Source organism: Erinaceus europaeus, chromosome 17 (assembly GCF_950295315.1).
Source record: "Erinaceus europaeus chromosome 17, mEriEur2.1, whole genome shotgun sequence".
Taxonomy (NCBI): domain Eukaryota; kingdom Metazoa; phylum Chordata; class Mammalia; order Eulipotyphla; family Erinaceidae; genus Erinaceus; species Erinaceus europaeus.
Window position 1 is genome coordinate 80,323,493 of NC_080178.1, and position 15,308 is coordinate 80,338,800.

The 15,308-nt window shown below is 52.0% G+C and overlaps 1 protein-coding gene across 4 annotated transcripts in view; it reads right to left on the reverse strand.

Annotated features, from left to right (window-relative positions):
• Positions 1–1,410: 1,410 nt before the first annotated feature.
• AMPD3 (adenosine monophosphate deaminase 3) overlaps positions 1,411–15,308 on the reverse strand; it is a 55,226-nt gene continuing 41,328 nt past the window's right edge. For all 4 annotated transcript variants that reach the window (XM_060177180.1, XM_007521160.3, XM_060177181.1 and 1 more), the window contains 9 exons: positions 13,729–13,923; positions 12,712–12,843; positions 12,032–12,195; positions 11,105–11,231; positions 9,283–9,446; positions 7,081–7,201; positions 5,049–5,222; positions 4,027–4,137; positions 1,411–2,411 (listed from right to left, as the gene is read on the reverse strand). In XM_060177180.1, the coding sequence (XP_060033163.1) occupies positions 2,244–2,411; positions 4,027–4,137; positions 5,049–5,222; positions 7,081–7,201; positions 9,283–9,446; positions 11,105–11,231; positions 12,032–12,195; positions 12,712–12,843; positions 13,729–13,923 (1,356 nt within the window). In that variant the 3' untranslated portion in view covers positions 1,411–2,243. The remainder of the gene's footprint in view (positions 2,412–4,026; positions 4,138–5,048; positions 5,223–7,080; positions 7,202–9,282; positions 9,447–11,104; positions 11,232–12,031; positions 12,196–12,711; positions 12,844–13,728; positions 13,924–15,308) is intronic.

A 15,308-nucleotide genomic window follows, 5' to 3' on the forward strand; every position in this document is an offset into this window, starting at 1 on the left:
AAAAATAAGAGTTCTCGCTTGATTTTGATTCAGAACTTCCCATCATCTGATTTTTTTCTTTTTTCCCACAGATAGGAAGGTCCTTGAGAAGTTTACTAAGTACTAAGAACACATATCCTTAAAGACTTGCCAAAAGAAATATTCATGGGGGCCAGGTGGTAGCACAGTGAGTTAAGCAAAGCGCAAGGACCAGAGTAAGGCTCTCGGTTCGAGCCCCCAGCTCCCCATCTGCCGGAGGGGGGGGGTTGTTGCTTCACAAGCGATGAAGCAGGTCTGCAGGTGTCTGTCTTTCTCTCCCCCTCTCTGTCTTCCCCTCCTCTCTCCATTTCTCTCTGTCCTGTCCAACAACAATGAAGACAATAATAGTAACAATGATAAACAAGGGCAACAAAAGGAAAAAAATGGCCTCCAGGAGCAGTGGATTCGTAGTGCAGGCACTGAGCCCCAGCAATAACCCTGGAGGCCAAAAAAAAAAAAAAAATCCATTCGATTCTGTGATTCTGTATACTTGATTAACACTTGTGAGGAGTATATGATAAAGCTTAAATTCAGTTTGGTCTGAGGAAATACTTGGTACTTGGCCCCTGGGACACATGTTCTGAAGACATCTGCAAAGTAGGTAAAGGAGAGGTTTTTGCCTTTTAAAAATTTCACTAGATCACAATGATTATAAAGATCTATCATTTGTGAGAACGAATAGGATAGTGAGGAAAAGACTGGATTACGAGTAGGGAGATCTAATTCTAGTCCTATTACTTATTAACAGTGTAACCTGAAACAGATTTCACTTCTGTTGTCCTAGTGTTCATGAGTAAAACAATAAACGGCCTGCATCATAAAATACTAGATCCAGATAGTGGTCCGGGAGGTGGCACAGTAGATAAAGCAATGGAGTCTCAAGCATGAGGTCCCGAGTTCAATCCTCGACAGCACGTGGACCAGAGTGATGTCTGGTTCTTTGTCTCCTAGTATCTTTCTCATAAAAATTAGTCTTTAAAAAATAGATATTAGAGCCAGAAATGAAAATGATCATCTGCCTTTCAGAGACTTCAGTTCCAATGCAGATGTGCAGAAGCCCCAGCATAAGATAATGGAAGCAGTCGTTCTAAAGAAGCAGAGGCGGCACCCAGCGCCTGCCCCTCGGACCCGGGAGGAGGATTAACATAACATCAAAAGCCATTTAATCCAGGGGCCAGGTGGTGGCGCACCTGGCTGAGCTCATGTGTTACAGGGCACAAGGACCCGGGTTCAAGCCCCTGGTCCCCACCTGCAGGGGGAAAGCTCCACAAGTGGTGAAGCAGGGCTGCAGGTGTCTCTCTGTCTCTCTCCCCATCCCCTCTGGAACTCTCTGTCTCTACTGAAATAAATAAATAAGATACTTTAAAAAAATGATTTAACCCAACTTTTAAAAAAGTTTTTAAAGATTTTATTTATTGATTGCATTTGATAGGACAGAGAAAAATTGAGAGAGAAAGGGGGCTAGAGAAAGAGGCAGAGACACCTGCAGTACTGCTCATGAAGCCTTCCCCCTGCAGGTGGGGACCACGGGCTTAAACCCAGGTCCCTGCACTTGGTAACCGATGCACTTAACCAGGTGTGCCGCTTTCTAGCCCCTTAATCCAAACTTTTACTTTTCAGATGAGGAAGCCAAAATTAAAGAATGATTGTTTCAATGTACATATTTGGTTTCCTAAGTAGGCAGAAGGGAAGCTAAATAGTTGAACAAATTCATTAAAAGAAAAAAATTTGTCTAGAAGAAAGTTTTCTATTTTAATGATCTCAAAATAGCTTCTTTATGAAAGAGAGCTTTGAAATCGATTTTGCTTAAGGCAGCCAGCCAGAGGCTGGAAGAAACAGCTACCAACTACCAGCTAGCCTGCAGGACCAACGGCAGCCTACGGAAGACACACAGCCTTCATGTCAGTGGGCTCTGGGCCATGGGAAGTCCGTGCCCACAAGATGCACGCGGGCGGTGTCGAGTAGTATCCGTAAAACCAGGAATAAGGAAAGATGAATGTCCAGCCCCCATAACCCCCAAGGGAGAATCACTGCTACTCGGGTACATTAACGGAGGTGGACATACCGATCTTAAAGTGAGCTGTGCGACCAGAGTCATTGATCTGAAAGTTCTTCAGAAACATCCTCTCCATGAAGGAGAGTCCCAGTTTGGAAGCTTGACCACTTCTGGTCACAACAGACTCGAGATTAAACCAAAAAGTCAAAATGCCTGTCCGGTGCTGAATCTAAATGTTCAGGTCCTCTGATTTCATGGCGTCAGACAAGAAGCTGAGCTCATTGCATAGCGTCTCGTGCCGGAACGCCATCCGGATCTGAGCGACGTTTGTCTTTCGAATGTCGTTTCCTTCAGGACCTTCTTTATAATAATCTTGCCCTAGAAATTTTTGTTTTTCCTGTGGATCAAGAAAAACACAAAACAGTAAGCCTTAACGCTGACTTTTATGTATCCACGTGCATGGTAGTTTCAATATTAGTCACATCAAGACAGATCCTTCACCAAGACACCCTTCCCTACGGGGGGTGGGGTGGCTGGGGGGGCGGATTATAAAATTCCCTCTGCTTCTGCGTCTGCATCAGTAAGGGTGTCCCGACAACCTGCTCACTCCATGTCTGCTGACGCTTTCCTGGGTCAGAAAGGGGATGCAGACCTGCAGGGCTGCTGGCGATGGGGATGTCCAAATGAAGGTGTGAAGACTCATGTGAAAACTAGTTTTAAAATAAAACCCTCCTGAAGGGGCCAGGTTGTGACACACCTGGTTGAGTTCGCCGACTGTAAAGACCGAGGTTCAAACCCCCCAATCCCCACTTGCAGGAGGGACACTTCATTAATAGTGAAGCAATGCTTCAGATGTCTCTTTCTCACTCCCCTTCTATCCCCCTTTCCCCCTCAATTTCTCTTTGTTCTTTCAAATAAATAAAGAAAAAAGAAAGCCCTACTAATCACTGATAAAGGCATACAGGTATTTCTTGGAAGAGTCAGTTCAGAAGTCAGGTCCACACAAATGGACTCTTCAGACATTTAAACTCTTCTCTCCATCACAAACCCAGCAAGAACAGCACTGGCACAGCCCTCTTCCTACACCTGTGCCATCAGTCGAGGGAGTTACTCAGGCATCTAAAATAGCATCTAGATCAGTGGTTCTCAGGATGGGGAAATAACTAGTGGTTCCACAAAAGACTTCCATGCCCGAGGTTCTGAGGGACCAAGTTCAATCCCCAGCACAACTATGAGCCAGAGCTGAGCAGTGCTCTGGCAAAAGTAAAAATATTACAATATTGATTTTTTTTCCATCTTTCTATTGGGGGTTAATGGTTTACAGTGAAGTTGTTGACATGTAGGCGCGATTTCTTACCTCCCTGTGTAAGTGTCTGCGGAACACCAACTTAAATCACTTCCCATCATCCTGCACTAGGACCCCAAAGCCCTCTCCACCCCTCTTTCCCCCTCCCCCAAAATCTTTTGCTTTGGTGCAATACATTCCACCCACTCCAAGTTAAAAAAAATTAAAAAAAAAAAAAAAAAAGATTCTTAGAGCAATCATTCTCATCCCTGACTCCCCATCAGAATGACTTAGGGAGCTATAAAAAAAATTACTGATGTCTGGACCCCACATCCCCATAGTTATATTCACAATTCAGGAACTGTTCACTTATTTGAGATATGCTGAGTGTCTGCTACATGCCAGGGACTATTATAGATCCTAGCGACAGAATGCTACTCAAAGCAGCCAGCGCCAATGGGAGTTACATCCTAGGAGGAAAGACACGACTACGTGTCACAAGTGTTGTTAGCTGTGAATGTTATGAGGAGAACAGATCACAGGATGCAGAGTGAAGGCAAGCGTGTGACTAGGGGGTCAAGGAAGGCCTCTCTGAGGAGGGGACACGAGTAGAGGTCTGCTTGGCCTACTCACCGACCACCCCACTGCCTGGCACCGAGCAGGGTGTCCACTACCCACACGCTCCCAGGACGGGAAGGACAGAGGACACCCGCATCACACCCAGTACCTGATGTGAGAGGCCGCTCTGCAGCACGCTGTTCCTGGCAATCTCACACAAGTCACACGTGCTCAGCTTCCACACTTGGGCGGCAATCGCGTATTCTTCCATAAGTGCTTCCTAGAGTCCCCCAAAGTAAGTGCGTTAGACCGCTGACAAACCATTTCAGTGCTTCATATATTTGCAAATCTAGAACATCAGAATCCACTGCACATGTAATTTGTCCTTAGTGACTTGCTCCTGAGCACTCCAACACCCCACCTCCAATTGTGAACATCTGAGAGCTCTCTCTCTCTCTCCCTTTCTCTCTCTCTCTCTCTCTCTGTGTGTGTGTGTGTGCGAGAGAGAGAGAGAGAGAGAGAGGGAGGGAGAGAGATCTCAGGTTTCTGAGGAGAGCTATGACAATGGCCACCTATACCTCAAATTATGAACATCTGAGATCTCTGTGTGTGTGTGTGTGTGTGTGTGAGAGAGAGAGAGAGAGAGAGAGATCTCAGGTTCCTGAGGAGAGCTGTGACAATGGCCACCTACACCTCAAATTATGAACATCTGAGATCTCTCTCTCTCTCTCTCTGTGTGTGTGAGAGAGAGAGAGAGAGAGAGAGAGGGAGATATCTCAGGTTCCCGAGGAGAGCTATGACAATGGCCGCCTACACCTCTGCTGACCAGCACTCAGAGCTCTGGGCCGGTCACCAGGAAGCCAGTCTCCCTTTGCTGTGAGTCTCTCTGGTCATACACATGGATAGAGTCAGTTCTACAATTTGGCTTTTCATTGAACACACCACTCCCTTGAGACTGTCCAAATGTAAAAGTCAATCTGAGTCAAGTTCTAGAAGCAGAAACAGAACAGTACAGAATGAGAAATGTGGGGCCAGGCAATGCCACAGCAGGTAGAGTGGCCCAGTCCTCAGTCCTCTGCTTTGCTGCGATACACCCAGGGCCCAGGTCCTGGAAGTGGGAGGACAGGCAGGATCGGCGTCTGCTGCTGGGCGAACCTGGGGCCCTCCTCTCCCCCCAGCCCCCAGTCCCACCTTCGTGTAGTGGAACTGCATGGGGTCATCGGTGGAGAGAGAAACGTGTAGCCCCTTGTGCAGGAACTCCCTCAGAGGGTTTTTGGAATATTCGAGGAACAGGCTGTTGTTGCTCAGAGGGGACATGGCGATGGGGATCTGAGCAAGGTAGTAGAGGTACTGCAGCACTGGGCTCTGCAAAAGAAACAGCCAGGCCATGAACTAAGCGCCAGAGAGGAAAGAAACGCCCACCTCCAGAAACTACAAGTCTGGGCAGTGCTTGTGCAAGGTCCTAGCTAAGTCAGAGCTCCCCCCAAACTAGGGCACCCTGAGCGCCCCCAACCCTACCCCACCTCTGTGTTCATCTTGGTCCTGTGCCATGAGCCCCTCCCTCTCTGGGGCCGCACTCCTGCCTGCTGGCGGTGGCCCTTCCTTTTTTTATTTATTATTTTTCTTTCTTTTTTGCCTTCAGGGTTATTGTTGGGGCTCAGTGCCTGCACCATGAATCCACTGCTCCTGGAGGCCATTTTATTCCCCTTTTTGTTGCCCTTGTTGTTGTAGTCTTGCTGCGGTTATTATTGTTGTTGATGTCGTTCGTTGTTGGATAGGACAGAGAGAAATGGAGAGAGGAGGGGAAGACAGAGAGGGGGAGAGAAAGACAGACACCTGTAGACCTGCTTCACTGCCTGTGAAGCGACTCCCCTGCGGGCAAGGAGCCGGGGGCTCGAACTGGAATCCTTACGCCGGTCCTTGAGTTTTGCAGGCCCTTCCTTTTGGCTCTGGACAGAAAGCATGGCTCAAGGCAGGTGGGCAAGGTAAACTGAGTTTCCCTTCCCCTAGGCGCTAACTCCAATGGGACAGCCCAGAAGATGCCACACTTGTGTTGTTTCCTTGCTTTGACTGCAAGCATTCAGGCTGAGACTGTAAACACCCCAGGTCCTCAGGGTGGGGAAGGGCAGACCTAACTGGGCTAGAGTGGTTCCCGATGGAGCCTCCCCACGCTACACACAGAGGGACGCGACGTGAGCTTAGTCTCCTAGGCCCAGGGCAGGGAAGCAGCTGTTCCCCTCTGTACCTGTGGAAATAAATGCTCTCCACTGTGCAGAAGATAGAAAGCACATAGCCACCCATTTACACACGTGACAAGCTGAATGAACTCTGTACATCTGGAGACAGCTAGTTGAATCACAGACCAAAGGGTGGGCCATCCTGCCAGCAGCCTTTAGAAAGAGGAGCATAGGGAGTCAGGCGGCAGCGCAGCAGGTTAAGCACAGGTGGCGCGAAGCACAGGGACCGGCGTGAGGATCCCGGTTCGAGCCCCCGGCTCCCCAACTGCAGAGGCGTCGCTTCACAGGCAGTGAAGCAGGTCTGCAGGTGTCTGTCTGTCTCTCTCCCCTCTGTCTTCCTCTCCTCTCTCCATTTCTCTCTGTCCTATCCAACAATGACAATAAGAATAACTACAACAGTAAAACAACAAGGGCAACAAAAGGGAATAAATAAATACATATTAAAAATATTTTTAAAAAAAAGAAAGAGGAGCATAGAAAAATGCATGTTGAAAATGCACTATTGGGCTGGGAAGACAGCATAAAAGTTATGCAAAAGCCTTTCAAGCCTGAGGCTCTGAGTTCTGAGGTTCAATCCCCAGCACCCCCATAAGCCAGAACTAAGCAGTGTTCTGGTAAAAAACAAAACAAAAAAAAGAAAATGCACTATTAAGGGACCAAAATTTTGTATTCATTATGGTAAGTAAATTAGGAACATGTTCTGAGGAGAAAAAACATATATAAATACAAATGATAATGCTAGGACTTTTTTTTCTATTTCAATTTTTAAAAATCCAAATTATGAGGTTTGATTAGATTATGTTCACAATTAAATTTGAGGCCAAGAGTACGACACAGCACAGAAACAACATACAAAGGATAAAAACAGATTTCGCATCATGGACTCCAGCCTCCTGGGTCTGGAGCCCTGGTGGTCCCACTCCTCCCCAGGGGAGCCCAGGGTCGGCCCACTGCTGCAGGGCAGGCTGGCAGGAGTGGCCCGGTACCTTCTTAAGGAGCAGCCCGTGGGAAATGTTGTCGGCAGTCAGGAACGCAGACACCAGGTGAGTGATGGAGCCAGCCTCTCCACAGTGAGGGCGGAACAGGAATGTGCTCAGGCCTCGTTCCCTGCAGAAGTGAGGCTCGTGGTCAGGGGTGGCTCTGGGCCCATTCTTTGTAGGGAATCTCAGAGCCTGGGTCCTGGTACCCCGCTCAGGGCCTACTCCAGGGAAATGGTCTCTCAGGGCAGGGTCAGCACAGCAGGTGCGGGGCACCCTGGAACTACCCCTCCCAAAATGCACAGGTGCAGATGAGAACAAGTATGACCACTGCAAGAATACCAAGGCGGTCTAGCATTAAGGGGAGGGCTGCCCTGCCCTCATTCCTTGCTGGGAAATTGTGCTGACGCAGTCACATCTGCCATGTTGTCCCCTCAGGCCACTGCTAGTTCCCGCGAGAGTTGGGACATTCTCGGAGTGCCTGTTCTGCCATGTTGTGCCCTCAGGGCATAGTCTATATCCCCGCGCGCGATATCCAGAGTGCTTTGGTCACTCCTCCCCCCTCCCATTCTCACTAGAGTTATTATCCTACCCTGGAGTGCTATGGTTACTCCTCCCCCTTCCCATTCTCAAGAAAGCTGCTCCTATAAAAGCCCTTCTTCTTCCACACCTCGCTCTCTTGCCAGCGCTTCACTCCGGTGTTCAGGCGCAGGAAAGGTTACTGCGTGAGGCGGCCATTTTCGCTACCTCCACGTGGCCCAACCTGCCTCTCTAGCACCCAACTCTGAGGTGCCAGAGCAAATAAAGATTTGTGTTTCCTCTTCACTCCGGACCCCTCCTCTCTCTCTTCTCCACGGCGCAGAACAACAATTCCTCTTTGCCCCTTCCCTTCTTCATCAGGAATTGCTGCCAACCTTCAGGAGAGGCTATGAAAGCCACCCAGACTTTGTTATAAAAACGGCCAACCCAGAGAGGTCTGACAGGTCTGAGGAGCCACGAGGCAGGTCAAGGCCAGAGTGAGCACGAGGACCCGCAGCTCTACAAGCGCAAGCCAGGTCTGACCCTCCCACAATGGGTCGGTCATCCACTTCAAATCCTATGTCACACTCCACGTCCATACGCACAGACTGGCACTGCTGTAGGCTGAGCCATGAGGCCCTGTGGCAGGTACACAGGAAGCAGGGCGACAACAGCTCAGTGTCCCACCGCCCTGACCAGTGTCCCCCATGCATGCTCCCATGTGGCTGGGAGCCGGTGCATGGAGACCCATCGGCTGTGGGCTCCGTGAAGACGTGGGTTACCCAGATCTGTCCCCCGTCAGTGTCTAGATGTCACACAGCAGGTGCAGTGACCTGTTGGTCTGCTTCTAAATTCTGCTTCTAAGACCCCTTCTGTTGCATTGCTTGATGCTGTGGTCTATTCGCATAATCACTGTTCTGTTCGCACTGGTTGAATCCCCACTGCTTCACACGTCTTTTCCTTCTCCCCACCCCCTATCCTACGTACATCCTCTTCCGACCTGACGCTTCCGCCTCAAGAGATATAAAGGACAGAGCTTTCTAATGAGGAGAGATTAGACTGTTGAACTGCATCTCCACTCATCAATAAAAGATTGAACTGCATCCCAGCTCAGCCAGGAGTCCCTGATCGTCTCTCTCCCGCCCGCGAGGCTAGCCCGGCAGCGACCTGGCAGGCACACATGTAGGTACTGACATGTGCGTGAACACGGACGTGCCCACACTGAGCGTGGCTGTATGTCTGGCCACATGTGTGTCACGGAGCAGTGGTGTGTGCTGTGCTGCCCGTGACACGTGCGCTGGGCTGGGGCTGAGGGGCCTGTGTGCAGGGCTGGGCTCTGTTGTGTTGCGACACGGAGGAGAGAGACAGAGAGAGAGGAGATCCTGAGCAGAGAGGGAACACAATTCTTTATTCGCAAGGGCACCTCAGAGTTGGGTGAGAGCGCGGCGGTTTGGGCCACGTGGAGCTAGCCAAAATGGCCGCCTCGCGCAGCAACCTTCCCTGCGTCTAACCACTGAGGTGAAAACCGGGCAAGAGGGAGAGAGACGGAAGAAGAAGGGCTTTATAGGGCAAAAACTGGGAGTGACCAGCCGGGACAGGATTGGTTGGGAAGGGCACTTTGAGAATATCGTGTTAACTCTCACGGGAACTGGCACTAGCCTGAGGGGACACCTGCATAGCAGGGCTCCTTACCTGCGAAGATTGTTGAGTACCATGATGTTGGCATACATGTAGTATAGGTAGTAGCTGTAGGGGGGGTTCTGCTCACTGGTCCAGATGTCCGGGCTGGGGCTCTTGTCCGAGAACATGTGGTCACTGTGCTTCGACTCATCATCCACACTGTCGAACCCGGTCACCTGGGCAGGAGGAGGGTCCTGCATCAAGCCAAGGCAGATGGGCCACCCAGGGCCATAGGTGCAGGCTGCTTGGCTCATATGCCAGCCGGGGAGCCCATGACGTGGCCTGGTAGTCATGCTCACCACACAGCCCTCTGCTGGGCTCCGGAGAGGCCAGCACTACAGGTAGCCAGCGACTGCTGCCATCCACAAAGTGGCCACCACTGTGAGGGGAAGGACAGACATTCTCCACCTGACATAGCTCAGTAGTATGGGCCACACCCAGATTAATTCAATACTCCTGAGTGGGCCCAAAGGGATAAAGGAGCTCATCCCAGTGGGGAGAATCAGGTCGGAGCTCACATGAGCTCCAGGTTTAGACTCTCTCGGGCCGTGAGCAGAGGGTCCCCTACGAGACCTCCCAGACGTGGCCACAGCACCTAGGAGTAAGCCACTGTGGGTTCCATCCAGGAGGCCTAGAAGACTAAGCCCTGACCAGAAACATGCTGACCAAGCACAAGGTTTCAGCCAGCACAGAGCAGACATGCTTCTAAGAGGCCTTCATTTTCCTAGCCACACAGGGCTGTGGGCAGACTCACTCCACAACCAGCCCAAACCAGCCCCGTCAGGTCTGCCACACGCTCTCATCCCCAACCAGTCAGTGAGGGTCCTGTGGAGCAAGGAACCACTGGGTCTTGGTGAAATCTCCCGGTCACAGAACCACAGGTCCACATATGACAGAGGAAAGGCCAGGGCTCCCACGGACATTGTCGGCACGGCTGGAGAAGGTGTGGGAGGTACAGGGAGACCCTCGGGTCTGCTCTACTGGCCCCTGCTACCTGGGTGAGAAGCCCCTCTCCTGAACTCTGTATCCAAATGGCGCAGAGCCTCACCACCAGCTCTCACAGGCCTCACGCACAGAATCCTTCCAAACCCCGACTCTTCCACACGCTTCCACTCTGCAACCAGCTCTTTTCTGGGTGTGGGCATGGGATGGGGGAAGGAATGGGCGGCTCCTGCTTGCTGACCCATGTCCTTTCTAGTCAAGTGTCTCCTCTGTCTCTTATCTCCCTCTTTCATTGCTAACCAGATAGAGAGAGTAAATATGTTTTGTAGGTTGTGTAAGCACACAGTGTGAGGACTCTTGTTTCTCTGTGGAAGCAGCAGAGCTGAATGTCTGCATTCCAAAGACCAGAAACTACTGCTGGGTGCTGCCAGAGGTGGGACCCAGGCTTTCCCTGCGGATCCCCTCCCCCCAACCAGAAGTGACTTCTCAGTTGGCCTCCCCAGCACAGGGTGTTAGCCGGCACTTACTAGCACCACTACCCAGCCCACCCACACCTCCAGGCCAAAGACCCAGACAGGGACTCCCCCTCTCTGGAAGAAGCCTGATTTAGAAACTCAGCTTCTGAGAGTCAGGCGGTGGCGCAGCGGGTTAAGCGCACATGACACAAAGCACAAGGACTGGCTTAAGGATCCCGGATCGAGCCCCCGGCTCCCCACCTGCAAGGGAGTCGCTTCACAGGTGGTGAAGCAGGTCTGCAGGTGTCTATCTTTCTCTCCCCCTCTGTCTTCCCCTCCTCTCTCCATTTCTCTCTGTCCTATCCAACAATGAAAACAACAATAATAACTACAACAGTAAAACAACAAGGGCAACAAAAGAAACCACCCGCACTCACATATTTGAGGAAGAGGTGAAGCTTTCGGTGATCCTGGGGGTTGATTGTGGCCTCAAACAGGGGCAGGAAGATGTTCTCCAGCATCTTCCCAAAGTTTGGCAGCAGCTTCTTTGACCTAAATATGTCACTGGAGGATAATAAGGGCAGGCTGACTGAGGCGGTCTCAACTGTCCCCTTGGCCTGTGGGAGATGGTCCCTTTCCTGTCCTCAGGCCGCTCCTGTCCACATTTAATCACCCAGAGTAGAGTCACAACTGTGACTCCTCTCTGCTACCCAGAGAGTTCTGAAATGCTAGGCTCCCCACGCCCTGCAGAGTCTCCTGAGGCCAGAGGCCAGGCTTGGAACAGGGCAGTGGGACTGATAATGGCAGCCACTGAGGATCTGAGTAGGGAGCCGCCAGATCTCCCGGGGAACCAAAGGTGCTTGGCCCTCAACCACAAGCCTCCATCTACCCCAACCACCGTGAGCCCCTCACTGGCCAGAGAAGACAGGGACAGTCTGAGTCACATCCGGGTTAGCCAGCAGTGTAGACCCTCACCAGATCACTCACACGCCAGGGCTTTCCCCAACGGATCTTCAGGGGGAGCCAGCAGTGTAGCCGGCAGTGTAGCCAGCAGTCTAGGCCCCCACCAGATCACTCACACACCAGGGCTTTCCCCATCGGATCTTCTGCATTCCCAGCGAGGAGCCAGGCCCCCACCGTGCCTCTGTGTGCACACTCTTCAGAAAACAAGGCTTTGCTACATGTCACAAGGACCCCTTGTCAACAACCCTCCCTCTCAGAGAATCCCTGAGGAGAAGAGACCTAAGCTGGCCAGGATGCCCCCCCCCCCCCGCCTCTCCCTCTCGGGGGTAAGGGGCAGACTTGGCAGCCCTCCAGGGCAGGGAGGCACCCCCTGAGGGCAGACAGCCAGGCTCCTCACTTACTAGATCCGGGGCACCTGGATGATCCAGCGCATGTTGGGCGAGTAAACCTTGTGCTGGATGAACCAGTGGGCCAGGCTGGACCACTCCTGAGGGCTGTGGCCGTAGATGGAGAGCCGAGGCTCCGAGTACTGGTACTTGCTCTCCTCCAGCTCCCTGGCCACCTCCTGGCATCCGGAAAAGTTCCCTGTCAGTCCAACAGTACCCCAGATCCCCGGAAGACCCCACCCCAGCCACCGGCCCCGGCCAGGAAGGCCTGCTCTACACTCCTGCTGTGTGACACTTGCTGAGCCTCCCCTGGGAGGGGGGACTTGTGTCTTGTCTGCACTGCACAACTAAGTATAACCAGGCAGGGCAGCAGAAATGGGTCTGCGGAAAGGTCATCGGCCTCACACTGCAGGACAGGAGCCTGGATGCTGGGAGCACTGCAGGGAGTGGACCCGCTCATGCTTGGAAACTGCCGTCCAGGGCCACAGCAGCAGCCACCAGGGCCACCCCGGTCTTCACTGAGCTGGATGGTGGGTGGGCAGTGGTTGAAGACAGGAAGGGACAAGCCCCCTCACCCCCAGCCCCTCAGGTCCCCCCCCCCCCCCCCCCCCCCCCCCCCCCCCCCCCCCCCCCCCCCCGCCTCTGCAGGCAGATGCTGTCAGGGGGCTGGGGAGCACGAGGGGGGAGTCACTCACCTTGACCATCCGAGCAAAGTACTCTCCTCCCAGGTAGTTTTCAGTTTTCAAATAGAGGTCACGCAATTCGCTGGCACCTACAGGGTTGTATTTGGAGTTGAACTTGTCAAAGCGGTGGAATGTCTGCCGGCCCTGGAGAGAGAAGTCCACCGGCCAGCTTAGCACATGGCCCTGCAGCCCTGTAGCCACAACAAGCCCCCCCCCCCCCCCAAACCCACCAGGTCTGCACAGGGAAGCCTTCTGGGTGGCCCCAGGGCGTCTCCTGCAGTTGCCTGTGTTAAATTTTGGTTTTCCTGAAGCCAGAGCCGCATTGCCTCACCCAGGCAGCCCTGGGCTTTGTCCGGGAGGCCCCGTGGGAAGGAGGCTAAGAGGCTGCCATGAATGGCTGAGTGAGCTAGCACCACACAACGGAACAGTAAATAATCAAACATTAAAAATGTGTTTCCGACACAAGCAGAACCCGGACTGGAATTGGCGTATCGCACCAAAGTAAAAGACTCTGGGGTGGGTGGGTGGGGAGAATACAGGTCCAAGAAGGATGACAGAGGACCTAGTGGGGGTTGTATTGTTATGTGGAAAACTGGGGAATGTTATGCATGTACAAACTATTGTACTTACTGTTGAATGTAAAATATTAATTCCCCAATAAGGAAAATTAAAAGTGTGTTTTGGTGACTGCTTTGCTTTGTCTCCGTTTCTCCACATTACCTCAGCCTGAGGCCAGGTGCCAGCACACAGCTCCAGCAGCCATTTTCCCTTTCTTCTTTTCCCTTTTTGTTATACTTGATAGAACAGAGAGAAAGTGAGGGGGGCGGATATAGAGAGGGTGAGAGAAAGATAGACACCTGCAGGCCTGTTTCGCCACTAGTGAAGCTTCCTGCCTGCAGGTGAGGAGCCGGCGCTCGAACCCAGATCCTCGAACACGGTGATGTGAGCACTTAGCCAGAAGTGCTGTTTTCCAGGGGGCTGAGTCCCCAGTCAGGGCTGTGGGAGGCACTGGGCCAGGAGCTCACTCACCGCGTGGACATCCAGAGAGTCCACAGTGAGGTCGTAGGGGTCCATGTGCAGGCTGTCAAAGACCTGCCGTAAGGTGACCTTCTGACCCTGCTTCTCGGCCACCGTCCTGTCCGGCTCCGTCTGGTACGTGTGCTTGATGAAACGCAGCAAGTGCTTCTGGTTCATGCAAGCAGCCGCGTGGATGTGTGTGTCCACCTGCAACACAGCACCCACCCGCCCATAAGCCAAACACCACCCCGGACACCCAGTTCCCAGTGAGGAAGGGACACAATGTCAGATGGATCTCTTTAAGATGTAGAAATTGAATTAGAATGCAAAAGTCAAATCCAGTCACTCTGGTCTTAAAAATAATCTTTGGTGTCTTCAAGATGAAGTCCAAGCTCCTTGCCCTGGAATGCCAGGCTTGCTCCAAATCCTAACTCTCATCTTGTCACTGTTCCTTCCTAAGATCCAGTTACAACACACCTCCGACAGGGGCTCAGCGCGCCATGCTGTTCCACACCGTGTCACTTCACCACCTCCTCAGCCTGCCTGCCTGCCTGCCTGCCTGCCTGCCTCACTGGCCTCACCCCGGGAAACATCCAGCAGTCTCCTTCACTTAGAAGCCAGTCCAGAAAAGCCACCAGTCCATCTTACCCTTTTCAAATGGGAACCTAATAGCTTTCTCTCCTCTCCTTCCCTTTCCTTTTTCTTACCCCTTCTTTTCTTTTCTTTTTTATAACTAGACACTGCTCAACTCTAGCTTATGGTAGGGCAAGGACTGAACCTGGCACTTTGGAGCCTGAGGCATGAAAGGCTTTTGTTCTCTTGCATAACCATTATACCATCTCCCCAACCCTAGCACGAGCTCTTCCTGGTCTGTGGAAAGCCTCCGACCCGTCCAGACAACTTTTCCATCTACTCACTCACTAGAATGGAAGTTCCTCAAGGCCAGGACTTATGTCTGAGTCACAGCGATGTCTCCTGCACCTATCCAAAGTGCTATGACAGAACTGGCGAGTCAGTGAGTGGATGAGCGGACAGCTGAACAGGTGTGATAGGTTCCCAAAGTCTCCATCTCCTCATCCCCAGATAACCTCTCGGGTCAGCTAGCCCACAAAATCCCACTCTTCTCAATAGCCTCTCTTGAAGCTCCCAGAGCAAAACCCCACACGGGGGGGGGGGGGGTATAAAGAGGGCAGGCAGCAGAGACAACTACCACTATGGCCTTCCCTGGCTAGTCCCACCTCACCTGAAGTCCAGGACATACAAAGCAAACCTTAGCTTCTGGGATCAGATGAGATCGGGCGTGTTCAGGGTGGTAAGGCCATAGACCAGAGAAAATCTTAAAGCACCAGGGCTTTAACTCCTCACTGTATCCCACAATTCCCTTCCAGACGGCACGAGATGGAGCTCAGCTGGATCTCACAGCTCCTTGTGGAACTTTTCAAGTCTCCTAGGCCTGGCGAAGTTTCTGGACACGGCAGGGTGGATGGGAGGGAGGGGAGCAGAATGCACTACCCACAGCTGGCCCACGTTGACATGAGGACTGTTTAAAGCTGAAGGTAATTAGTACCCCCAAAATTCATGAAGAATTTTAC